Source organism: Ascaphus truei, chromosome 3 (assembly GCF_040206685.1).
Source record: "Ascaphus truei isolate aAscTru1 chromosome 3, aAscTru1.hap1, whole genome shotgun sequence".
NCBI lineage: Eukaryota > Metazoa > Chordata > Amphibia > Anura > Ascaphidae > Ascaphus > Ascaphus truei.
The window spans coordinates 420,733,487-420,753,805 of record NC_134485.1 but is presented as its reverse complement, the minus strand read 5'-3'; the positions used below and the strand labels follow the sequence as shown (position 1 = coordinate 420,753,805).

Sequence of the window (20,319 nt, the reverse complement as noted above, 5' to 3'; positions counted from 1 at the left end):
CTCCCGCCTTAAACCTTTTTCGATTACTGCCCCGCACCTCTGGAATGCCCTTCCACTCAATACCCGACTAGCACCCTCTCTATCCACTTTTAAGACCCACCTTTAGACACATTTGCTTAAAGAAGCATATGAATAGCACTGTGGATAATACTAGACACATGATACATTAACCATGGCCCCCTGCAGACGCACTTACCTGAATGCCATCCTGTCTCTGAACGTTCTCCCTACCTACCATTTAAATTGTAAGCTCTGCGGGGCAGGGACTCCTCTTCCTTAATGTTATGTTTGTCTAAAGCACTTATTTCCATGACCTGTTATTTATATTATCTGTTATTTATTTGATTACCCCATGTACTACTGTGACGCGCTATGTACATTAATGGCGCTATACAAATAAAGACATACAATGCAATACAATACCATGTATTGTTATAACTCTGTGCCCAGGACATACTTGAAAACGAGAGGTAACTCTCAATGTATTACTTCCTGGTAAAACATTTGTATAAATAAATAAAAATGTATCTAAATATGTGGATTCCTTCTTACAAAAATATGTGGTGAATCTCCCCTCCCACATTAAAGACACCACCTCCCCCCTCATGTATAGAGTATTTAGTGTATAAAAAATAATTTTTTTATCACTAGATGTTTTGCCCCAATAAATATTCTTTATTCATTTGGGTTTTTAACCATTGTCTGAGGAGTGATATAACTGCACAGCTCTTCCTCTTTGTGACTTATGTGTGGTGAGCACAGGCTGGGCACACTGCGCCCCTTATTATAACCTGACTAACATGAGTAACAAAGTGTCAGATCTGTCACCCACAGTCTGAGTTCTGAGGAAGAAGGGCTCCCGATCTGCCAATCAGGAAGAGAGTTGCTTAGTCTCAGTATTATGCGGCGAGAGCTGATTGGTGCAATGTGTCTGCAGGCAGCGGGGAGGTGTGAACATGATACGGTCACGTGATCAAAGGCTGAGAAGCAAGAGGAGGTATGCAAGGGTCCTGCAGCAGCACCGGGGGAAGGGGGGGGGGGGGGAGAGGTGGGTGTATATATATACTTATACTGATATATATCACAGGTCTGGCAGCAGCAAAGGGGGGGGGGGCAGTGTGTGTGTGTGTGTGTGTGTGTGTATGTGTATATATACTGATATATATATCACAGGTCTGACAGCAGCACAGGGTGTGTATATATACTGATATATATCACAGATCTGACAGTAGTATGGAGTATATAACAGGGGTATATGTATACTGAAATATATCACAGGTCTGACAGCAGCACATGGATATATATATATTAATATATATATATATATATATATATATATATATATATATATATATATATATATATATATATATCCTACCCAGCTTCGAGATATTGCAAAGCAAGTATAAACCAACCTCACACTGATGATACCCATCAAGGTCTGTGAGTGGTTTGACTTGCTTTGCTAGTCCCATGCTGTGCTTAAAAGCTGTGTGAACGGCTATGCAGCTTAAATGGGCTCCATGTGTATGGATATTCCAGGCAAAAGGTTGACACATTGTGTGCTCATTTGGATGTCATTTCCCAGAATCCCTTGCTGCAGTGGGAGCACTGTATGCTTGGTGATAATGGTTGAAAGGCAAGGTTGCAGACCTGTCTAAGGCTGCGGCCAGGCAGGGAACGGGCGTGCTGGCGCTCGTGCGCTGCGCCCTGCTCGGCCGGGCGATTCGTGGCAGGCTAGGCGCGCGCTCGCCTGGGGGCGCGGCCACGACGTCACGGAGCTGGTTTGCCCTCATTGGGCGAACCGCTCACGTGGCGCGCTTGCAAGCGGGGAATTTAAATTTGCTTGTGCTGAGCTGGCGCAGGTGCTTGCTCACGCTGGCCACACACATTGCCAGCGTGAGCATGAGCGCCTGCTCAGCGCCACCCTGGACGAGGCCTAAGACATGTGAATGTGCTCACAAGTGATATTCTTTATTGGCTATATGCTAACGGTGGAGGTTTTTTGTTGCCTTTTTCACCCATCATAACTTCAAATGCAATGGTATGTATTTATGTATGTATGTATGTATGTATGTGTATATATACAGCTCAACCCCGTTATAACGTGATCCGTTACAGTGCGAATCCGCTTGTAACACGATGCAAGCGCGGCTCCCAATTTTCGTATTTATGAATACTTGACAACACGATTATTGGTATCTTAAATACTTAATTGTACAATGCATACAATGGTACATTATTTCTAACGTGACCCGCTTATAACCACACACACACACCCCTCCCCCCCCCCCCCCCCCCCCCCCCCCGAGCATTGGCTTAAGGTAGGGTGACCAGATTTACAAAAGAAAAAACCGGGACACATTCAAACAATTATTTCTAAAACAAAAGACATCACCAACTGCGCCCCTCCCCTTTATGTCTCTCCGTGTACACATACCATCCCTCCATTCTCTCCCCCCCCATCCCTCCATTCTCTCTCCCCACATCCCTCCATTCTCTTCCCCCCCATTCCTCCATTCTCCTCTCCCAATCCTCTCTCTTCCCCATTCCTCCATCCTCTCTCCCCCGCCCCATATCTGTGTCTCGCTCTCACCTTATGCTGTGCGTCTCACCCTATGCTGTGCGTCTCACCTTTATGCATGTGCGTCTCACCCTATGCTGTGCGTCTCACCTCATTCTTTGCGTCTCTCACCCTATTCTGTCTCTCTCTCACAACATTCTGTCTCTCTCTCACAACATTCTGTCTCTCTCACAACATTGTCTCTCACCCCATTCTGTGTCTCTCTCACCCCATTCTGTGTCTCTCTCACCCCATTCTGTGTCTCTCTCACCCCATTCTGTGTCTCTCTCACCCCATTCTGTGTCTATCTCACCCCATTCTGTGTTTCTCTCACCCCATTCTGTGTCTCTCTCACCCCATTCTTTGTCTCTCTCACCCCATTCTGTGTTTCTCTCACCCCATTCTGTGTCTCTCTCACCCCATTCGGTGTCTCTCTCACCCCATTCGGTGTCTCTCTCACCCCATTCGGTGTCTCTCACCCCATTCGGTGTCTCTCTCACCACATTTTGTGCGTCTCTCTCACCACATTCTGTGTCTCTCTCACCTCATTCTGGGTGTCTCTCTCACCCCATTCTGGGTGTTTCTCTCACCCCATTCTGTGTCTGTCTTCACATTTTGTCTCTCTCTCACCCCATTCTGTGTGTCTTCACATTTTGTCTCTCTCACCCCATTCTGTGTCTGTCTTCACATTTTGTCTCTCTCTCTCTCTCACCCCATTCTGTGTCTGTCTTCACATTTTGTCTCTCTCTCTCTCTCTCACCCCATTCTGTGTCTGTCTTCACATTTTGTCTCTCTCTCTCTCTCACCCCATTCTGTGTCTGTCTTCACATTTTGTCTCTCTCTCTCTCACCCCATTCTGTGTCTGTCTTCACATTTTGTCTCTCTCTCTCTCTCTCTCACCCCATTCTGTGTCTGTCTTCACATTTTGTCTCTCTCTCTCTCTCACCCCATTCTGTGTCTGTCTTCACATTTTGTCTCTCTCTCTCTCTCTCTCACCCCATTCTGTGTCTGTCTTCACATTTTGTCTCTCTCTCTCTCTCACCCCATTCTGTGTCTGTCTTCACATTTTGTCTCTCTCTCTCTCTCACCCCATTCTGTGTCTCTGATTCCCCATTATGTGTTTCTACAGACAGTCCCTGCCTGTCACTGGAGGGGTGGGGGAATCCATTTTGGGCCCTGGCAGCAGACACTGGAGGTTATCACTGTCTTCCGGGTCTTAGGCCGCGCTTCTAGTCTTGCTACGGCGACGCTGACATCACGCTGACGTCGCGTCGCTCCTATGCAGATCTGACAGCATTGGGGGTATAGATCTTACAGCAGCACGGGGGTGTGTGTGTGTGTCTATATATCACCGGGTTAAACAGATCTGACAGCAGCACAGGGGTATATAGATCTTATATCACAGGGGCAGTGGCGGGTTTTGCCACCCATAGGAACTTACCTTTTTGCCTGCCTCCTCCTGCAGCGTCAAATAATGCAGCGCGTTGCCATGACAACGCAAGACCATGTGATGTCACGTTGTTATGGCAACGATGCTACCGTAGGAGGCGGGCCTTGAGAAGGAGAAGGTTAGAGACCTTTACAGAGGCCCCAGATTCTCCCCCGGCAATCAGGGGGGAAGAGAGCGGGGCCTCTGTATGTGGGAAAAGAGGGAAAAAACAGGATCGTTTCCGCCCTAAGCGCAGGCCTCAGGGGAAATCCGTCACTGCACAGGGGGTCAGTACATCTGTCTGCACAGGGGGTCAGTACATCTGTCTGCACAGGGGGTAACTGCACAGGGGGTCAGTACATCTGTCTGCACAGGGGGTCAGTACATCTGTCTGCACAGGGGGTCAGTACATCTGTCTGCACAGGGGGTCAGTACATCTGTCTGCCGGTGGTAACTGCACAGGGGGTCAGTACATCTGTCTGCCGGTGGTAACAGCACAGGGGGTCAGTACATCTGTCTGCCGGTGGTAACTGCACAGGGGGTCAGTACATCTGTCTGCACAGGGGGTCAGTACATCTGTCTGCACAGGGGGTCAGTACATCTGTCTGCACAGGGGGTCAGTACATCTGTCTGCACAGGGGGTCAGTACATCTGTCTGCACAGGGGGTCAGTACATCTGTCTGCCGGTGGTAACAGCACAGGGGGTCAGTACATCTGTCTGCCGGTGGTAACTGCACAGGGGGTCAGTACATCTGTCTGCCGGTGGTAACAGCACAGGGGGTCAGTACATCTGTCTGCCGGTGGTAACAGCACAGGGGGTCAGTACATCTGTCTGCACAGGGGGTCAGTACATCTGTCTGCACAGGGGGTCAGTACATCTGTCTGCACAGGGGGTCAGTACATCTGTCTGCACAGGGGGTCAGTACATCTGTCTGCACAGGGGGTCAGTACATCTGTCTGCCGGTGGTAACTGCACAGGGGGGTCAGTACATCTGTCTGCACAGGGGGTCAGTACATCTGTCTGCACAGGGGGTCAGTACATCTGTCTGCACAGGGGGTCAGTACATCTGTCTGCACAGGGGGTCAGTACATCTGTCTGCCGGTGGTAACTGCACAGGAGGTCAGTACATCTGTCTGCACAGGGGGTCAGTACATCTGTCTGCCGGTGGTAACTGCACAGGGGGTCAGTACATCTGTCTGCCGGTGGTAACAGCACAGGGGGTCAGTACATCTGTCTGCCGGTGGTAACAGCACAGGGGGTCAGTACATCTGTCTGCCGGTGGTAACAGCACAGGGGGTCAGTACATCTGTCTGCCGGTGGTAACTGCACAGGGGGTCAGTACATCTGTCTGCCGGTGGTAACTGCACAGGGGGTCAGTACATCTGTCTGCCGGTGGTAACTGCACAGGGGGTCAGTACATCTGTCTGCCGGTGGTAACAGCACAGGGGGTCAGTACATCTGTCTGCCGGTGGTAACAGCACAGGGGGTCAGTACATCTGTCTGCCGGTGGTAACTGCACAGGGGGTCAGTACATCTGTCTGCCGGTGGTAACTGCACAGGGGGTCAGTACATCTGTCTGCCGGTGGTAACAGCACAGGGGGTCAGTACATCTTTCTGCCGGTGGTAACAGCACAGGGGGTCAGTACATCTGTCTGCCGGTGGTAACAGCACAGAGCCAGCGACTCTCTCCTTTACTTCAGCAGGGGCAACCCTGAATAATTTTTAAATCTTTGGGATTTCCCTCTTTAGACCTCACTCATCCTCTCCTCACCCCCCCCCCCCACACACACACAGACACTTACCCACACTTCTTATAATCTACATTCACCCTCACAGATCATACCCATCCTTTCACTCAACACACTGCACTCCACACATATCCCCCTCCTCCTCACACAGCACTCACCCTCTTTCTTATTCATAAACACGACATTCACCCCCTTCTCTTACACCACATATCTTCCTCCACCCCACAAAAAAGCACTAGTCTCCCCACACCCAAAGCCATCACACACCCCACACCCAAAGCCATCACACACCAAGAGCCATCACACACCCCACACCCAAAGCCATCACACACGCCCACACCCAAAGCCATCACACACCAAGAGCCATCACACACCCCACACCCAAAGCCATCACACACGCCCACACACACCCCACACCCAAAGCCATCACACACCAAGAGCCATCACACACCCCACATCCAAAGCCATCACACACCCCACACCCAAAGCCATCACACACCCCACATCCAAAGCCATCACACACCCCACACCCAAAGCCATCACACACCCCACACCCAAAGCCATCACACACCCCACATCCAAAGCCATCACACACCCCACACCCAAAGCCATCACACACCCCACACCCAAAGCCATCACACACCCCACACCCAGAGCCATCACGCACCCTACACCCAGAGCCATCACGCACCCTACACCCAGAGGCATCACACACACACACAATCCACACCCAAAGCTATCACACCCCCCACACCCAAAGCCATCACACACCCACACCCAAAGTCATCACACACACCCTGCACCCAATGCCATCACACACACCCCGCACCCAAAGCCATCAAACACACCCCCCACCTAAACCCATCACACACCCAAAGCCATCACACACCCAAAGCCATCACACACCCCACACACCCACACACCCAAAGCCATCACACACCCCACACACCCAAAGCCATCACACACCCCACACACCCAAAGCCATCACACACTCCACACCCAAAACATCACATACACACTCACACCCACACACAAAGCCATCACACACCCCCACACCTAAAGCGATCACATACACACACACACACACCCCACACACCCAAAGCCATCACACACCCCCACGCCCAAAGCCATCACACACCCCCACGCCCAAAGCCATCACACCCCTCACACACAAAGCCATCACACCCCTCACACACAAAGCCATCACACCCCTCACACACAAAGCCATCACACCCCTCACACACAAAGCCATCACACCCCCAACACACAAAGCCATCACACACACTACACACCCAAAGCCATCACACATACACAAAACAATCACATACACCTCACACACACAGCCATCACACAGCCTACACACATACCACACACAAACCCATCAGGCACCCCCCACACCCAAAACCCAAAGCCATCACACACATCTTACACCCAAAGCCATCACCCCCCCCCCCCACACAACCAAAGCTATCACACACACCCCAAGCCATCACTTCCCCCCTCCCCCCACACACAAACCCCCCGCATACCAAGCCATCACATACACCGCACACCCCACACCCAAAGCCATTACACACCCCACACCCAAAGCCATCACACCCCCCCTCACACCCAAAGCTATCACACACCCCCACCTCAAAAGCTATCACACACACACCACACAACCAAAGCCAATACACCAAGGCCCCACAACCAAAGCCTTCACTCCCCCCCCCCCATACACAAAACCTCCCGCACACCAAGCCATCGCACACAGCCCACACAAACCCATCACACATACCCCGACATACCCCATCACACTCTTCTCACAGAAAGCCCTCACTCCTTCCCTCTTTTTCTCCCACACACATTAAACACGTTGTCTGCTCAGCGGGTGCGTCCTGCGCTGCCTGGAGATGGAGGCTTCTCTCTCCTCTCGTCTGTGCTGGCCTGAGACAGGAGAGACGGATCACAGCGGCATGTGCCTGCAGTCACCGCGGCATGTGCCTGCTGAGCAGCCTGCGGAGGTTTTCCCCTGGGGCCGCCGCCGCCGCGCCCTTGACAAAGGGTCGCGGCCTTTCAGGGTTTCCCGGCTCCCTGGTTGAGAAACACTGAATCTGTATTCACTCTGTGTTATTAAAAAGCACATTCATTGTTGGGATGTTTTCAGGTAGGACTCATGGCCGGATCGGGTTCTCCCAGAACGATGACTCTGTTCCATCAGGAGCCCAGCGGGGTAACATACCGTATACCTGCCCTTCTCTACATCCAGCAATCGCACACCTTCCTGGCCTTTGCAGAGAAACGCTCCTCGCCTAGTGACCAGGACGCTATGTACTTGGTAATGAGGAGAGGTGTGCACGCAGACTGTGCCGTTCATGTAAGTCCTATCAATTAGCTATTTAAAGAACTGCTCTTCTGCCATGTCTTCTGCATCTGCTTATCTATCTTCTGTATCTACCTGTCTATCTGAACATACAGAGCTCGCCCCTCCCCACCTTTTTAACTTGGGAGGTTCTAGCATTTTGCTGAATGGACAGGACTCAATGTGGTTGTTTCCCCTTATACAGAGGTACTGTAACAGGAACGGTTCACCGTTTAGTGTTAGGATCTGCATTCATTTTTGGTTATACCTTGACGTTGGTATGCAGGCTTACAACGCTTTGGGCAAAGGGTTTAACTAAATAACCAAGTAAATATTATTATTATTGAAGTATTTAAACTTTATACTTATTACTTTATATGTTCTGTCAATTGGATGTAGCATTGGGCACCCCTGTCTTTTGTTGTATACATTGGCCACGCTCAGTAGCACTCTTCGAGATAGATATATATCAAATGTGGTGGGTGTCTGAGTTAGAGCTGGCTGGGAATGTGTGTGTTAATACATAGAAACATGTACATATCTATACATATTTTTATATGTACATAGCAATGTTGTTCTTGGAGCTGTTATTATTATTATTAGTCTTACTTGCATTGTAGAGCTCACCTTATTTAATATGTTCATCATTGCAATGAGAGTTTAGAAATAATTCATTTTACTGCCGAGCTACAGTGGGCCGAAATGCCCATATTACCAAAAGGGATCCCATATCCTACATCGGGTTGATATCGGCAGCATTTGGTCCAAAATAGATAGAAACAAAGCAAAACCGTAATGTCTACAACGATTTATTTCTGGAAACAATGCAATAGGGGTTGTGGAACAAGGTCAAATATCTGTAAAGAAAAAAGCCCCATTTAAATCAATAGGATTTGTTTGTAATGTGCCCCGTACAGGTGTTTTTGCCCAAGAGTTGCTCCACTTTTGTATTGATAGATAGTAGTCTCTACCTGGAATACCAGCAAACGCCTTTTATAACCCGTTAAGCAATGCACTAAATGAGTTGGTGTTGTGGTCCCACAACGGGGATTGGTAAAGAGGAGGATGACTGGCTCGTGCTTGCTGCACCCTAGTGATAGTCATCAGGTTTCTGCATGTTCTCTCCCCGGTAAATGCCACATTCGGAAAGGGGATGGGGCAAGGAGGAGACGGGGGGGCAGGGAGCCCCACCGTGAACGACCGTCTAGCACACGCACACTTACTGCAAACATTTCCAGGCGCAGTGAACTCGCAAAAAACACAACAGTTCCAGAAAATCGCACAGGTTCAGATCACTTCTAACCAGCGGATAACCCACAACTGCGTGCAGCTACCTAGATGCAGCGCGGTACCAAAGGCAATGCCCATGTTATATCTTAACTAGGACTCTTGAGTTATCACAAAATTGTATACAATATTTATTCATGTAAAAAATTGACGCATATATGATTTATATTCTACTTCTAGTTTAGGATATAAAAATATCCATTGTGAGCACATTCACACGTCTCAGACAGGTCTGCAGCCCTGCTTTCCCCCCCCCCCCCCCCATTATCTCCCAGCATGCAGTGCTTCCACTGCACCCAGGGATTCTGGGTAATGACATGCAAATAAGCACAGTGTCACCTTTGCTTCAAATCCATTTTAACATGGACCCCTATAAGCTTATGCCTGCCGCATTACACAGCTTTCCAGCACATCCAGGGGTAAAGAAGTGCCGAGCCAGTAAACCTACTCACAGACAGACTTTAGGATATGAAACCGTACCTAGATATCATATTACATATAAGGGAGGCAATACCTGCTGTCTATTCTTGCTGCTATAGTTTAGACGACGGTTTCCAAGTCCAATCCTGGGGAACCCCCAACCGGCCAGGTATTAGGGGGGATATCCCTGTTGGAGCCCGGCTGATTCCGTCAGAATGTTTGAGCCACATGTGCTGGAGCCAGAATATCGTTAATACGCGGCCTGTTGGAAGATCTTGACGACTTGGACACCACTAGTTTAGACTAATTATTAGTATGCTTATTAGTATACTTAAATCACCTAGACAATAATAGTTGAGCTCGTGGTCTTGTTTTGTCTGATTTTAAAGCGTCAATCTTGTTGCCTTCATTTCTCTATGAATAAATAACGCCTGCAGCTTTCTGATTACTGAAGAGTGCCAGACTTGTCAGGTTTTCTATACCTCTTCTTAGGGGGCTTCTTTGTTCAGATATCACTCTCAGAAATGCTTTATAAGGCTTACACGTCCGTGTTTTTTCATTTTTTGTTTATGGCAGCGGTCTCCGAACTTTTCAGTACGAGGGACACATCGTATATTCTACACATTGTCGCGGGCCAAAGAATAAATCATTTTATTTTTTAAATAGATTTTATAAATGAACGAATAAGTTTCTATTTGGATCTTTTTGGGGGGTAATCAGTGTTTTATGATTCAGAACAAAAGAGAAATGTGACAATTACAAAGAAAGGATGCCATGCTTACACAGGGAAATGATATATAATGAGCAAAATATATATATATATATATATATATATATTTCAAGCTGCTGCGGGCCGGATAAAATCTTGGGGTGGGCCGGAGGGTAGTTTGGAGACTCCCGTTTAAGGCATCGGCCCCCTGTTTTTTCTCTTTGGTACGATGTGGGATTTCAGCTTTGGATGCTTCTCAATTGCTTCTTATTGTCTCTCGGCTCAGGTGTGAAAACAGAAATCTGTCCTGCATTAATATGTAGCTATTTTGGTTTAAGTGATGTGATCCAGGAGTCCCCCAGAACAGATCCGCATTACTCCTGTCTCCAGGAACAGGGAACTTTGAAATCTCCTGGTGGAAGGCAAAAGTAAAACGCCTGCCAGGCTCGCCAATAATACCTGTCGGGATTTGGCAGCTTCCTGTTGGTTGAGTCTGTCTCTAGTGTCCAAGTTGTTCTTGAATACTTTGTAGTATAGGTTGTGGTGAGCGCAAAGGATCATCAAAGTATATATAAAAAACACAGGAAGTAATGGGACATGTATGTATATTATTAGAACTGATAATATTATTGAAAAGACATTCAGACGGGGAAAGTATTGAATTGTATGTCTTCATATAGCGCCATTAATGTACATAGCGCTTCACAGTAGTAATACACGTGGTAATCGTGGTGATAGGTAATAATAAAAGATGATCACAGCTCTACTCACACGGGCAAGTGTGAGCTGTTCACATCAAGGTGTCTTTGGATGGATCTCCCCTCCGACATTGTCACTCAGTGCCTGAGAATTTCTTTTTCGGATAATGGTTGTCCTTATAATGCTCCAGATACGGACGACATTCACAATATATATGTAAAATATATGCACTTTATTTAGAAAAGATCGTAAGTATACATAAACTCACATGTAGATAAAACACTTCCGGCACCGCTGATCTCGTTAGGGCTCCTTGTGGTGTCACCCCTGCTACCGCGTCCGGACGCAGGTCCTCAGAGCCGTCGTGAGAATTACGGTGGCCTTCCCTGGACACAAAGAACTTCACCACCGACGGAACTACGCGCTTCGCGAGTAATCTCTCGCTTTGTCGGGTTCCTGTCAGTGGTATATGGTGAGGCTCTCTTTTTTTTTTTCCAAATAGTTTTATTAGGCATTGATACAACAGGTGATTAACAGGTACATTTCACAGCCTAATACGTAAACATTTTAACTTTTTCCGGGGTAAAGAAAGGGCAACCTTGATTGTCCTAGAAAAGGGGGTCCTCAGAGAGTGAGGACAGGGGCTCTCTTTATACCCTGAATGTTGGATTCAGTTGTACTACCCACAGAAGGGCTGTGTTACTTGTATGAATAGGGCTATAATTTACATTATGCTCTATGGGAATGTCACTAACTTCCCCCAGTGTGATTTGATGAGTACTTCGGACTGTATTAATTTTAATTTATATTGTGAGATTGAGCCCAACTTTTTGAGGGAAGCTAGTAAGACGAAATATAGAATTACAGCAGGGCCCCGCTTCTCGGCGCTTCACTTCTCGGCGATCCGCTGATACGGTGGCACCGAGAAGAGGGCCGCCATGTTGGTTTTGAAAATCGCGCATGCGCAGAACGTGCGTGTGCGCCCAGCGTGCATGCGCAGACCGCAGGTTGCGCGCGCATACAATAGGTTGCACATGCGCAGAACGGCAAAAATGCCGGTTTGCGCATGCGCAGAAGTGAAAATCGCCGGATCCGCTTTCCGCCGATTTTCACTATATGGCGGGATCCTGGAACGGAACCCGCCGTATACCTGGGGCCCTGCTGTATCCAATTAGAGTGTTACCACAATTAACCATAGGGTGGCGCTATGCTCCCTTTCAAACCATGGGAATAGTATGCCAGATCATACAGTACATTGACATTAGATACTCCTTTTCTAATTATGGGAATAGTCTATTAGATTATTTACCATCATGTACAATAAATATTTATGTTTTTACATCGATGTGATACACCTGATGAATCCAACATTCAGGGTATAAAGAGAGCCTCACCATATACCACCGACAGGAACCTGACGAAGCGAGAGATTACTCGCGAAACGCGTAGTTCCATCGGTGGTGAAGTGTTTTGTGTCCACGCAAGGCCACCGTAGTTCTCGCGACGGCTCTGACGGAGGACCTGCGCCCGGATGCGATAGCAGGGGGACACCACACGGAGCCCTAATGAGTTCAGCGGTGCCGGAAGTGTTTTATCTACATGTGAGTTTATGTATACTTGCGATCTTTTCTAAATAAAGCGCATATATTTTACATATATATTGTCAATGCCGTCCGTATCTGGAGCATTATAAGGACAACCATTATCCGAAAAAGAAATTCTCAGGAACCGAGTGACAATGTCGGAGGGGGGATCCATCCAAAGACACCTTGATGTGAACAGCTCACACTTGCCCGTGTGAGTAGAGCTGTGATCAGCTTTTATTATTATCTATCACCACTTTCCCCGTGTGAATGTCTTATCAATAATATTATCAGTTCTGATATACATACATGTCCCATTACTTGCTGTGTTTTTTTAATATATACTTTGATGATCCTTTGCGCTCACCACAACTATACTACAACTGATTTATGAGGATTAAGGAAGGATCCTTTGCCGGTTGAGCTGCAGTTCTGAAAAGGGCCAGTACAGTATACTAACGTTATCTGGCTATTGGATCTATTGTTGGTTCTGTTATCCTAGAGTTATTATTTCCAGGGGAGCTCCGCAGTTACTTTCCAAACTGTTCTTGAATACTTGTCTAGCAGTTTTAAATATTTTGGGGACCAGGGAACTTTAGAGGTTCAGTGGACCCCAAAGCAAGGTCAAAAGGAAATGTGTTAAAGAGGAGAAATTGCTGCTTTAAATGAGCACTCCGTGCTAGTCGCCATTGGTTTTGCATTCTATATATTTTTTTTCCTTCCTGCTTACTTTTCTTCTTGCCTTTTCCAACGCTGTTTTTATTTTTAAAATCTGATGCTCCGTTCAGGAAGTCCGTGCCTTGGAAATATGAAGTGACCGGGAGGTTAAAATGAAGCTCTCCCCCGAGCCTAGTGCAGGTTTAAAGGTCCCGTGGTAACCTCAGAATCTAGAGATGTAGACATCGTGATTTGTAACACTAAATATTAAAGATAAAGAGCAAGACGTGCTCAGAGGGAAACATACTAACATTACAAGTTAAATTCACATTGGTTTTGTTCCGCCCAATACCTATCTAGCTAAAGGCAATATGCTCTTAGAATCACTTCAGAGATCTTTGATAACTAACCCACAATTTACAGTTTCTAAGGTATAAGAGTGGGATATGATGCCTAGTGCCACTATTCTTATTTACATGCCTGAGCTTCTACTTGTATATTAGATCTGCCTTTACATTTAACTCCCCCCTCCTACTGTATTGGCATTAATGTACAATACATTATTTTAATAAATGGTATAAGGATGTTAATCCAGGGAGAAATCTCATTACCGTTATTTGGAGTCAGGAAGCAATTTAATTTCCCTTTATGAGACAGCAGCATTGGATGACGTTTCACTGGAGTTTTTTGTCTGTCTTCCTCGAGATCAAAATACTGTAAATCTAAATATAGAAGAAGTATCTGTTGTCTAAATTTAGCATTGGTTAAACTTGATGGACGCATGTATTTTTCTCAACCTCATCTACGATGTAACTATGTAATTATGTACCTATGTATGTATCTAAAGAGCCAAAGAGTGCGCATGCCTTTTGATCTTTTTGTTACTAAGGACTGTGCACTCTTGCATTCAAACACTAGCTTTTTATTAAGATACTTTTCATCCTGTAATGTACTTTCTGGCGCCTTAGTGTGATATTCATCTTATTTTCCATGCAGTGGGAGCACATGATCGCGCTGACGTCTGCCAAGTTACCAGGTCATCGCACCATGAACCCATGCCCCGTTTACGATGCAGAGAGCGGGACTGTGTTCCTCTTCTTCATCTGCGTGCGGTCAAACTGCAGCGAGATGTTCCAGATCCTCACGGGGAAGAACGCAGCCAGGCTCTGCTACATCACCAGCAGCGACCACGGGGAAACCTGGAGCCGCCTGATAGATGTGACCGAGGAGGTAATTGGGGGTGACCTCAAGAACTGCGCCACGCTTGCAGTCGGTCCAGGGCACGGCATCCAGGCACAGTCTGGGAGGCTGATAATACCCGCTTACCTCTATTATATCCACTCCCGCGTCCGCTGCCTGCCGATCCCCTGCACGACCAAGCCTCATTCTTTCACCTTCTACAGCGATGACCACGGGAGAAGCTGGCGCAAAGGGCGCATGCTCTGGAAGCAGAGGACCGGGGAGTGCGAGGTGGCAGAATTGGAATGCAGCGATGGCTCGTGCCTCCTCTACTGCAGCGCTCGGACGCGCGAGCACTACAGAGTGGAAGCTGTCAGTAGCAACCAGGGCATGGATTTCGGCAAGACCCACTACTGCAAGAAACTGTGTGAGCCGCCCAATGGCTGCCAGGGAAGCGTGGTGAGTTACTTAGCCCAGGAGGAAAACCGTCAGAGGGACCAAAGTGATGCCAGTGCGAAGGCTGAGGAATCCTTTCCGGAGAACGACATCCTGTCGTGGCTTATCTATTCTCACCCGACCAGCAGGAAGAGGAGGGAAGACCTGGGCATCTACTTAAACAAGTCTCCCTTGGTGCCATCCAGTTGGAACCACCCTTGGATCATGAACAAGGGCCCATGTGGGTATTCGGACTTGGCAGCCTGCCAGGATTCAGGCACCTTCGGATGCCTGTTTGAGACTGGCGTAGAGGACGCGTGTGAGAAAATCACCTTCAGGAGGTTCACACTGGAAGAGCTCATGGGCAATTTGCACAAATCTTGAGCCCTATTTGCGTTCACCTTTCTTGGCACTAGTAGATGCGCAGCTTGGGGGAGCTCTGTAGACAAACCAAATATTATGGGGTGACTATTGTGTGATCTACAGAAACGGCTCAGCTTGTGAACACTTTTTTTTAAAAATGTTTGCTTTGAAACCTGTTCCTGTCCTATGGCGTGAACCCATGTTCTCCCAGCAACGCCTGCAATGCATTATTTTGCCGCAGCGGCCAAATTGTCTTTGAGGAAAATAGTGGTGCTGTTCTTTACCGCAGGGTAGCACGATGCTTGTGAAGGGGGAAATCTTTCATATGCTTATGGTGCATGTATACTGTAAGGCCTGGGACATAGTAAGTCCAAGCTCGCTGAGGCGGGCTGAGCAGATGCACTAACCCCCTGCATCTGTCATCAGCGCGGCTATAGTTTACCCCTCCACATGCGTGCTGATGCGTGCGGAGGCTCAGAAACTTTGCCTAGACAGGCAAGTTTCAAATTTGCCGCTCGGGGAAGCGATGTGAGCGGTCACGTGACCTGCTCACATCCAATGGGAGCGAGGGACTAGCCCCGCCTCCTGCTCCGCCTCCTGACACGCCTCTGCCCCGCCTCCGCCCCGCCCCCAGAGCGCGCTCACTGCCTCGCCTGCAAGGACAGGAAAAAGCTCCATTTTCAGCAGGCGAGGCAGAGCAGGATGCGGCTCAGCGCGGCTGAACCCTTTATGTCCCAGGCTTAAGGAAAGGAGACGTTATTTTTAAACAGCTCTCTAAAACATTTTTTACAAAAAGGGGACATTTAGGTTTGTAAATAGAAAAATACGTGATGGGGTAACCACCATAGCCATCAGTATTACATCACTGCTCCTGTAGTATATATGACCACATTGATCTATGCCCACACCGGTACCCTGCGCTCTGGAGCTGTTTACAAGTAAAACCTTTAGCCTCAGGTGATGGCCACCTGGAGAAGCACTTAGAAACAGAGGCAACGTCACATTATTGTAGCATAACGTTGCGTTATCTTGCAACAACTTGGCCTTGCATACGGCCTGATGTTACTACGATTGAGGCCCTGAAATAGACTTTAGCTGAAGTTGAGGAGTGGGGGATGACACCGGGAAATATGATGAGTATCCCGGTCAACTAAATTTACCATACCGTAGGTTGAACTTGATGGTCATATGTCTATTTGAAACCTCATCGACTATGTTACAACCCACCAAAAAATCTTTATGTAAAAAAAAAAATAATAATATATAATTGTGCCATTCTAGAACTAATAATTGTAGGTACCCAGAGATCTATAAGCTGCCTTACCCTGGAGTCACAGGTTATAAAAACAGCGCGCAAAATGGCTTGAAAAAAATAGTGTTCATGTGCACTACTACATTTTAGTAACCCCCTTTATTGCCAGGGCTGCCGGCAACACATTGCAAAAGGGTTTAAAATGGGGGGCGAATTTTTTTGTGCTGTTTTTCAGCACGATTTAGAGTTTGTAAAACCAGAAAGTAGGAGAGGCTTCCTGAGAGAAATCTCCCTTTGGTAAGATAGGGGAGTTTGACGTTTACTCTGGATGCAGGAATAAAAAAAATTAAAAAAAAGTCACGGTAGCTCAAACCTCTTAGTACAGGGGCGCTCAACTCCCGTCCTCAAGACCCAACAACAGGGCAGGTTTTAAGGATATCCCTGCTTCAGCACAGGTGGCTCAATTAGTGGCTCAGTCCTAGCCACTGTTTGAGCCACCTGTGCTGAAGCTGGGATATCCTGAAAACCTGACCTGTTGGGGGGTGGGGGGAGGGGTCTTGAGGACTGGAGTTGAGAATAGCTGCCTTAGTATCACGCCACTGCCACCACTGTGCAAAGGGTTCGGCCGCGCTTAAAGGTTGCAAAGCACTGCTCTATTGTGTGAGAAGACAGCGTGTAGAAATGAGTGTGGGTTGAGCTTGGAGGACATATGTCTTTTTTTTCTCAATCTCACCTATACTATGTAACCAAAAACATTTTCATCGCAAAGGGTTCAGCTAAGAATAATGGTGCAGAGTTGGTGCCATGTTTCTTGAAACGTCCACCCCCAATATCCTGGAGAGCGAGTATAAAAAATGCTCTAAATGTTATTTAATCAACTCCATTTGTTTAACTTTCTTACTTCTTACAGGGTTGTATCCAGCGAGCCTCCCCTCCCCCGCCTACCCCCTCCACCCCCCCTCTCCCACCCCACAGCTGGACCTCACTTTTTTTTGTATCCAGGGTTCCCCCGGGTTCCCAAGATATATTTTTATGTGCCAATGTTTCTGCTCCTTTTTGGGCATTCAACATGGCTGCCGCCCAAGCCTCACTTCCACGCGCCAATAGGAAGCTGCAATGTCATTAGAGTGTGACACCGCAGCTTCCTATTGGATGAACCTGGTGGCTATCCTTCTATTGTATGTTCATCCTGCCAGTAAATGCACAGAACCGAGGTGTCCTCATAGCTTGGGGCTGCATGGGACCCACTGCTTCCAAGTCTGACAAATAGAAAGATGGCAGCTTTAAAATGTAATCAAGTTGCGGTTCTTTTAACAGACATGTTATGCTGTCTACTATTATTCTTGAACTATTTGTACTTCTGTGCAGACCTTTTCACACCAGGACTATCCCGGGAAAAGGGGTGACTTTAATTCAGAGCCTCTTAGAACCCAGGTCCTGGGGCAGCAAACAGAATCCGATCTCTTGTTCTCTGAGCACTTTGCACCCAGCGCACATCACTGATAACTAAATAGCACTGCAGAGATGGTGCGCACAGATCAGCGGGATCCCCGGGAGATAGGGTGTAAGCGCACAGCAGATCTCAGTGCAGGGGTGGCTGCCGACGCAGGTAACGGGCGTCTGAACTCGCTTCCCTGCTGCATTTCATTGATTGCTAAGCCAGACGACAGTGCATATGATTAATAGAAACCTTGTGCAATGAAACATTAACCCATTTGAGGCCAGAGCGGCCTGCATTGTAAAGCATTAATAGCAAGCTTGTACCAACATATAGTATTTCTACCTCTACATGGGTCATCTCAGCAGGCTGTGTGTAACTGGGCATAGCTGCTATATCATAGATACTGATCTGAAAGATACTGAATGCTGATCTGTGGGTGGGATACTGCTGCCGTCCCAGCTGGACTTACTGTATAAAATATTATTTTAGCAAGCTACTGATCGGGGTCCCCCAGAGATGAACTGTTCTATTTTTATCCCAGGGACACACAGCTTCATAGATATTTACTTGTGAAGTTACTAGTTTTAAAACTCGCTTCGGGTGAAACAAAATGGCCGCCATTTACCAGTGCCATTGTTTGCGGCGTTTTATTGGACAGTCATTTAAAATCCCCTGGAGAAATACCAATAGCTACACCGGTTAGTATTTCACAAACAAGGGGGCGCCGCAGCTCAAATATTGAATGGATTAGTCCTGCAGGACTCCCCCCCCCCCCCCCCCGGCTCGAATCCTGTATAAGAAAATAATGTTTGGTGTAATTGCTGTTGTGTATGTCTATGTGTATGCACACACAGTGGTTGACAAACCCGCACGCCTGGGGCGAGTGAATTTGGCCCGCAGGCGACCCATCACGGCTGCCTAATCAACATGCACTTTTCTACGCCTATTTCCCTGCAATTTGGAGCTCTTGCACGCCTAAAGTTTGAAAACCGAACCCCCTGATTGGCCGAGGCCTCCTCCCCCCTCCGTGACTGGTGCGACGCCTGCAGGAGCTGAAGGCACGCCTTCTTCCTCATAGCACAGCACCCGCCTGTCCCCCCTCACTGTCGCCAGTCCCCCCGCACTGCCGCCAGTCCCACCGCACCGCCGCTTATCCCACCGCACCGAGCTGCCTGTCCCCCTGGAAGATGGAACGGGGGAGGTAAGTGGCGGTTCTTCAAACTTTAAATGTTCTCCTTTACTAGTCTTGGGCACCGCCACATAGCAGAAGGGAGGGAGGTTTGTGCTAGAGCAGCGGGTGCTAGCACATGCAGTGCCTCTCTTGGCTACCCAGTCACTCACCCAGTTACCGACCCAGTCTAAGTCACCCACCTAGTCAGTCAGTCACCCACCCAGTAAGTCAGTCACCCCCCCACCCAGTCACTCACCCACCAAGCATGTTACTGGCCCATCCATACCCTGCAGCACAGTATGTTACTGGCTCATCCATACCCTGCAGCACAGTATGTTACTGGCCCATCCATACCCTGCAGCACAGTATGTTACTGGGGTATCCATTTACTGCAGCACAGTATGTTACTGGCCCATCCATACCCTGCAGCACAGTATGTTACTGGGGTATCCATACCCTGCAGCACAGTATGTTACTGGGGTATCCATACCCTGCAGCACACTATGTTACTGGGGTATCCATACCCTGCAGCACAGTATGTTACTGGCCCATCCATACCCTGCAGCACAGTATGTTACTGGGGTATCCATACCCTGCAGCACAGTATGTTACTGGCCCATCCATACCCTGCAGCACAGTATGTTACTGGGGTATCCATACCCTGCAGCACAGTATGTTACTGGGGTATCCATACCCTGCAGCACAGTATGTTACTGGCTCATCCATACCCTGCAGCACAGTATGTTACTGGGATATCCATACCCTGCAGCACAGTATGTTACTGGGGTATCCATACCCTGCAGCATAGTATGTTACTGGGGTATCCATACCCTGCAGCACAGTATGTTACTGGGGTATCCATACCCTGCAGCACAGTATGTTTCTGGGGTATCCATACCCTGCAGCACAGTATGTTACTGGGGTATCCATACCCTGCAGCACAGTATGTTACTGGCTCATCCATACCCTGCAGCACAGTATGTTACTGGCCCATCCATACCCTGCAGCACAGTATGTTACTGGGGTATCCATACCCTG

At 48.0% G+C, this 20,319-nt stretch overlaps 1 protein-coding gene across 1 annotated transcript; it reads left to right on the top strand.

Moving 5' to 3' along the window:
* Window positions 1–950: 950 nt before the first annotated feature.
* LOC142490445 (sialidase-3-like) lies at window positions 951–18,883 on the top strand. Its single transcript, XM_075592764.1, has 3 exons — window positions 951–997; window positions 7,891–8,100; window positions 14,437–18,883. The coding sequence occupies exons 2-3, from the start codon at window positions 7,900–7,902 to the stop codon at window positions 15,436–15,438; spliced, it is 1,203 nt and encodes a 400-aa protein (XP_075448879.1). The 5' UTR covers window positions 951–997; window positions 7,891–7,899; the 3' UTR covers window positions 15,439–18,883.
* The last annotated feature ends 1,436 nt before the right edge of the window (window positions 18,884–20,319 follow it).

Bases quoted from the DNA above. Each gene is read 5' to 3' on its own strand.
- LOC142490445 (XM_075592764.1), top strand. From the start codon at position 7,900: ATGGCCGGATCGGGTTCTCCCAGAACGATGACTCTGTTCCATCAGGAG. The intron at 8,101-14,436 runs GTAAGTCCTATC...TTTTCCATGCAG, and splicing joins ACGCAGACTGTGCCGTTCAT to TGGGAGCACATGATCGCGCT.